This window comes from Eucalyptus grandis, chromosome 2, assembly GCF_016545825.1.
Source record: "Eucalyptus grandis isolate ANBG69807.140 chromosome 2, ASM1654582v1, whole genome shotgun sequence".
Classification (NCBI taxonomy): Eukaryota; Viridiplantae; Streptophyta; class Magnoliopsida; order Myrtales; family Myrtaceae; genus Eucalyptus; species Eucalyptus grandis.
The window spans coordinates 25,966,444-25,973,500 of NC_052613.1; the positions used below are offsets into that span (position 1 = coordinate 25,966,444).

General features: G+C 38.2%; 1 protein-coding gene across 1 annotated transcript; it reads right to left on the reverse strand.

The window, feature by feature from the left end:
- Positions 1–4,152: 4,152 nt before the first annotated feature.
- On the reverse strand, positions 4,153–5,621 carry LOC104434792 (germin-like protein subfamily 2 member 2). The gene is made up of 2 exons (XM_010047657.2): positions 5,516–5,621; positions 4,153–4,661 (listed from the first exon to the last, which is right to left on the reverse strand). Exons 1-2 carry the CDS (start codon positions 5,619–5,621, stop codon positions 4,153–4,155), a joined length of 615 nt encoding a protein of 204 aa, XP_010045959.2.
- Between the last annotated feature and the right edge of the window lie 1,436 nt (positions 5,622–7,057).

Consider the following 7,057-nt stretch of genomic DNA (forward strand, 5'->3'; position numbering starts at 1 on the left):
GCAAAAAAGGTTTATTTTACACAATCTATATATTAAAAAAATTGTAGATTTTCCATACAAAATTGCATTGGAGGTGTTTTTCCTTAAAGAAAGAAAAAAAATACTTTGATGAATGTGTCATTTCACCATTCATGTGTACGTACAAATTAAAGATAAGCATGCGCAAATTATATTCACACGGTCGTGAGAGTTCACAAGCAAACTTGATTGAAGTTGAAGCTAACACACCACCATCTACGAGATCCTAGATACAACATTTTGGATCAATAAATTAAATCTCGTTCTATTTTAGAGGAATGGCCAAGGCTTGCATGCGATGCGCTTACTAGTAATAATATTAGGATAAAATAATTTTTATTTAAATTAAGATATTACACAATGCGATTATAGAATGGCAATTTATAAATAAACTATATATCAGGTAACTTCTTCTTTGTGTATTCAATAAAATCATGTTACGTAATATGGTAAATGGATTTAAATTCAAGCTGATGTTGAAATAATATTTACGAACTTATTACAACTATTGCTGAGCTAGCTTGGTGAATCTTAGGGTGTATTTGGTTTGTGAAAAATGAATCATTTGGAAAACATTCCAAAAAATGATTATTTATATAGTTTAGAATATAAAATATTTTCATTATCAACAACAATCTATGCCTAACTAAATTATTCCATAGGAGATGACAAAAATATTCCATTCATTTATTTTTAAAATGATATAAGCAATCATTTTTTGAAAAATATTTTCCAAATCACTCATTTTTTGTGAAATGAACATACCCTTAGGGCCTGTTTGGTAACCATCCCAACAAGTGCCAAATTCGATTCTTTGTTCCCGGAATCGCGGCCTAGAATCGCGTTTGGTAAATTTTTTGTTCCATTTGTTCCCCGGGAAACAGATTGGGAATAGAATCAAGAATAAAAAAAAAGTTGATTCATGTTCCGGAACGAATTTGAGAATCAAAATCAATAAATTTTCTTCTTCCCTTCGGCCATCTCGCGACCGCCATCCACCATCGCCCGCCACCGCCCGCCACCTCCGGCCGCCGCGCCGGCCGCCGCCACCTCCGGCCGCTGGGCCGCGCCACCGCCGGCCCGGCGAGCTCACGGAGGCTCGCTGCACTGGGCGAGGTCCGGCGAGCTCGCCGGAGGCAAGCCCACCCACCGGCGAGCTCGCCGAAGGCTTGCCCACCACCGGCGAGGCTCGGCCTCCCAGATCCGGGCGAGGCCGAGCCTCGCCGGTGGCCGCGGCCTCGCCGGCCGGGCGAGGCCTCGCCGGCCGAGCGAGGCCCGCCTCGCCGGATCGGGCAGGGGTTGGGCGAGCCTCGCGACGCCTTGCCCACCGGTGGCCGGGCGAGGCTCGCCAGCCCCCACCGGTGGCCGGGCGAGGCTCGCCCGCCCGCCGTGGCTCCTGGCAGCCTCGCCCGCCCCGACGAGGTCGGCCCGGCCACCGTGGGGCTCGGCCTCGCCAGATCTGGCTCGGCCGAGCCTCGGCGGGGCTAGGCGAGCCTCGCCCGCCGCCGGCGAGGCCCGGCCGACGAGGGCCCGCCCTCGCCGAGGGCCGGCGTCGCTCCGGTGAGGTCGCCGCCGAAGAAGAAGAAGAAGATGAGAAAAAGAAAAGAAAAAGGAAAAAAAAAAAAAAAGAAAAGAAAAAAAAAGGAAAATGAAAAGAAAAAAATGAAAAATGAAAAGAAAACAAAGGAAAAAAGTAAAAAATTATTTAAAAATTAAAAGAAATTGATTTGGAAATGAATTAATGAACACGGTACCAAACGCAATTCTATTCCAATCAAAATTTTGGACAATTACCAAACGGCTTAAAATGCTTAGAATCGCTTCCCGGGAATAGAATCAAAAGAATCAATTCGATCGAATCGCCTCCCGGGAATAGAATAAAAAGAATCAATTCGATCGAATCAACTCCCGAACAGGAGAATCGTTACCAAACGCGCCCTTAGATTAATATTGTAGACAAGTTACGATATCAGTCTACGTACTTTCATTCTCATGGTACAGCTAGCAATATACCATCTGGTATTATAGGGTTCTGTTTGAAAATTCATCCTTAGTTGGAAGAAATATCATAATTTCCTCAGTTTGTTTGTTGCCTTTGTAAAGAATGTTATTATTAAATGTTATTCACACGAATAAAGTACGTGGAAAAGCACATATTCTCTCTCGTTCCATAGCCATCACCACCACGACCACAGCCAAATCGTCATAGCATCACACGAATAAAGTACGTGGAAAAGCGCATATCCTCTCTCGTTCCATAGCCATCACCACCACCACCACCACAGCCAAATCGTCACTGCCTAGCCAGCAGCCTCCTCCGTTGCACAAGAAACAGCTGTCGCGACCTTCTGTAGAGGTCAACCACTGAAGGAAAGTTAATAAATTACTAAGCAAATACTTAACGTGAACTTCTTAAGCCATACCAATCATAACTTTAGAATTTTAATTTAATTATTTAAGCATGCGATTTAATTCATATAGGAGTTGCCACTAATCTAATACAGATTAATTAGAAACCGAAGTAAAATCTTTATGTATTAGATTTCGTGGATACAGAAACTTTATTACACTAAATGAATCTAATGTCACTTTGGTACCTTTTCCTCTTTATTTCAAAAATATTTTGCAAGCAATCTTGTCTATTTTTAATTCTAAACCAGTAACAAGCGATGGGTAATCATGCGGGTGTGCTGACAAGTAATGTAATACTTAATAATCAAATTTAAAAATAGATTACTCAGAGAGAACGAATTTGATGGGCTAAGCAAATTAAAAGCAAAAGCTTCTTTTATCGTCCAACACATCAAGTACTCTGCAATGATGTTAACTAGGAACCAAACAAATATAATGAGTGCATGACCTGAACATGGTTTCTAAATGCAATGACAATTAATTTTTTTTTGGGACATTAATTAATTTAAGTACTATGACTATATGAATTTTAAATGACATGCAAGCTATATTAATAATTTAAATATGACCTATATGCAATTCTAATAACATGAATTAGGATTAACCATAAACTAACCCTATTATATAAACTATATAATTTTTTTTTTTAATTTTCCCTTTTTTAGAAACAAATGAATTAAACTTGGACATTAACATGACCTAACTTGCAAATAGACTAAGATATATTTTTATACTATTGTTTTCTCTTTAAAATTAAGTGAATGTCTTTATCGATAAAGTGAAATTTATTTAATTAATAAAATAACCCACACATAAATAATATTCATGTGGTAATATATAATCAACAATCGTGTTAGGTGGTTTGACCTAGCAGTGTTGGTTAGTAAGTTGTGTGGTCAAAACAAAAATATTTATATTATGGGTTAATACTACGAAAAACTCCAAACTAGTATATCTATGATAAACTTATCCCTAATTAATTTTTTGATCATGAAAAACCCAAATTAGTATACCTGTGATAAATTTACCCATAAACTAATTTTTTGACCACCACAAATCCCCAACCAGTATATTTATGACAAATATACCATTAGTTAAATTGGATTAATATCACAAAAAATCGCAAAACTAGTATAACTGTGACAAATAGAGAGTAAAATCTCAAACTAGTACATCGATCAACTATCATGCATCATCCGACTCAGTAATTTAATAGTAAAATTTAACGGAAACTAACGGAGGGTAAATTTGTTAAAGGTGCACTAGTTTGGGGTTTTTTTATCGTGATTTGCCATGATGATCATTTGTTTATGCCTCATCAAAGTTGCATCTTTCCGTATACACAACTTATTTAAGTTTGGTAATTCCCTAGATCTTGTTCGAGGACAGGATGGAGAGCAAAAAGGTTTATTTTGTTTGATCAGTTAGACAGGTTGGAATAGGTAATTTATTAATGTATTAGATAGATCATACAAAAATTTTCAAAGGAAGCCCTAAAGTTGACTTCAGTAGCACAAAGTGGTAATATCTTCCAACATTTTTGGTGTATGAAAACGTCTTTATTCGATAAAAAGGGTACATAAAGATTACAAACATGGGGTTTTTGTGACCAACAAAGATAATAATTCTCAGAGGAGTAGAATGGAGATTGCAATGTCAAACTTGATTCTATTTGAGGGCCAAATCAAACTTGAATTGAAGCATTGTAGTTTTACAAGGAGACTAGCTCTTGGGGACAAGCTTAGCCTTGATCATCTCGACCTCCTTAGCATCAATTTGTAACGCCTTGGCCAACACATCATTCGGCATCGTGGGCTCAACCGCGAACAGTGTAATCACGATGACTGGGGCCCCTGGCAATTGGCTGTGTTTTGGACGTTCATTTGGAAGTGGACCAAACACTCTAAAGAACACAAAGATCTTGCCCGCCTTGATGGTCTTAGCAACGAGGACGTTAGTAGTGGTTATGAATCTGGCATATAGCTCCCCATAGAGCACGAACACTATCTCGGTGGCTCGTGGGTGGGTGTGGGGTGCGATGAGGCCGAAAGGAGCAAAGTCGCCATGAGCCAAGGACAGGTCGAGGGTGTTGAGGCCTGGGATCTTTTTTACATTGGTCCTTGTCACCAAAGAGCCTAAGGTGTTGTTGGGGAGTCCGGGTTTGGCCAGCCCATTGTAGAAGAAGTCCATTTCGTTGAAAGCCACTTTGTAAGGGAATCCATTGACTTTCACTTATGTTCATCACAATACTATAAATCATACAATGCCTTAAACATGCATATTATTTGTTCTGTGAGAGAAACTTATGAGCCCTATATTATATTTAGAAATAGTTTGGCTAATGAAACTATAAAGAGTACGGATATAAAGTTCCCGTCATGGAGAAGTAAAAGAGAAAACAAGCCTTGTACATGATAGAATTAGGGTCTGCATGGTAACACTCCAGCTTTTCTATATTTTTGTTCTTCTATTCCCAAGAATAAAAAAGAATAGAAATCCATTTGATAACGTTAATTAATTTTTCTATTCTGCAGAATGGAAAAGTGGTCAGTGAATAGATTTGGAACAGAAACAAGAAATAGAAAAAAAACAGTTTCTTGATCTCGAGAATAATTTCTAGAAATAAGTCATTTTACTTTTTTTTTCCTTTTTTTCTTCTTGCTTTTCTAATCAATGGGTGGAGACTCGTCACTGCCACCATCATCAATCGCCAGCCACTGCTGTTGGCCGTTGACTAGAGGAGGAGAAAGAAGAGAGGAAAAAAGAAAAGAAAAAAGTATTTAAATATTAAAAGTAATTCTATGACATGAAAAAATTTATAGGTCGCACCAAACGCATTCATATTCTTTTTTTTTTATTCTAGGAATAAAAAATTTGTATAATTACCAAACACGTTATTTTATTTAGAAATTGTTTTAGGGAATAAAAATAGAAAAAAAATATTTCTAAAAAAATTATTCCCTAGAACATAAATGTTACTAAACATACCCTTAATATCTAGGGTTTATCGATTCTCGTCTGGAGTCGTGGGTAGTTAAGAAGAAGATTATAAGAAACACACATAGACAAGCTTATATGCTCTTACTGGAAGCGAGATCAGCGACACAGACATCTTGGAGCATGTCGAGATCAGCATAAACGATGCTTAGGAAGATGGCGAAGCTCATGACTATAACAATAGTAGCCACCATTCGTGGACCGATCTCCATTGTTAGTGGCATGCAAAAGGGAAGCGAAGAAGAAGAAGGCTTTGTTGGGCAATGATATATTCTTCTCAGCTTGGAGTGCAGTACTTATAAGGGAGAAATAGGACATATAAGGCGTTGACTTTTGAATGCGGTTGCAAGTTCAAACTGCATAGCATGAGATGTGTCTATTGGCCCCAAAGAAAAAATCTTCTCAAACTCATATAATTTGCCGCCAAAAAAAAAAAAAAAAAACTCAAATAATTTATTACCAATTAATTGGAAAGGAGAAAAACAACTTAGATTTTCTTTAATGATTAAACTCAGCAAAACTATGAGAATGAACTTATGTAATAATTCCTAACTCCTGTCATTCGCTATTCTATTGATAGAAAAGAAGAAGGAGCTTGAAACTTGGAAGGCGGAATGACATGCTAGACTTCTTTTATAAGGCTCTTGTCAACAAGTCAGATTTTTTCTCGACAAGGCTGACAGAGTGCCCTGAAGGGCTGGTTTTTTCATGAATCCACCATCAATATCAAAACCTTATTTTGTGCTTGTTGACATAAAAAAATTATCCTTATTGTCACATGCTAATCACAAGGGTATATACAACCATAGACATTCAAAATCACCCTCATTGTCACGTGCAGGCTGTGATTAACATTAACTCAACCTGGGTTAGTCAAAAGCCGTTGGACTTGATTTCGATGGGCCTTCAAGTGGAGATACGTGATTCGATGATAAATAGTTGATTGCCACGTGTCAAGATCAAGAGATACTACTGAAGACGTAAAATTCAAATAGAATTGGCGTCAAGATTTAGGCAGAAATGGTTGATACTTAAAAGGGCATGCATAATCAAATGAGCGATCAATACTTGCTGGACAAGTCATGTGAGCATCGTCAAACAAGTTAGAAGACAACAAGATATGGATAAAGCGGTTAAGCATAGAACGTGAAGCGACTTTCGAGGAGGATTTGGTTACTAGATTGGACTATAAATACCGTAAATAATCCAACAAAGGGCCTCCCCCCGGGGAACAACATAGAAAAATCCTTCATCTTATCCTTTTAGTTATCTAAGCCTAGCTTAGTTTAGTTATAACTTTAGATTCCTTTCGTAGACTCAATTCTTGCGAGTGCCTATATTCTAGGTAGTGTTGTCATCGATTAGAGTCCTATGTTGTGTCCTCATATCCATCTAGAAGCAGTACCTACCAACTGTTGAGTACACCGTCCAGTGTCATCAATTAAAATTCAACGTTGTGTCCTCATATCTATTTAGGAGCAGTACCTACCAGGTATTGTTTCCACCATCCAGCATTGTTGATTTGATTCCGACGTTGTGTCCTCGTATCCATCTAGGAGTAGTACCTACTAGGCATTGTTCCATTGTCCAGAGTCGTTTATTAGGTTTCGACATTGTGTCCTCGAACCCA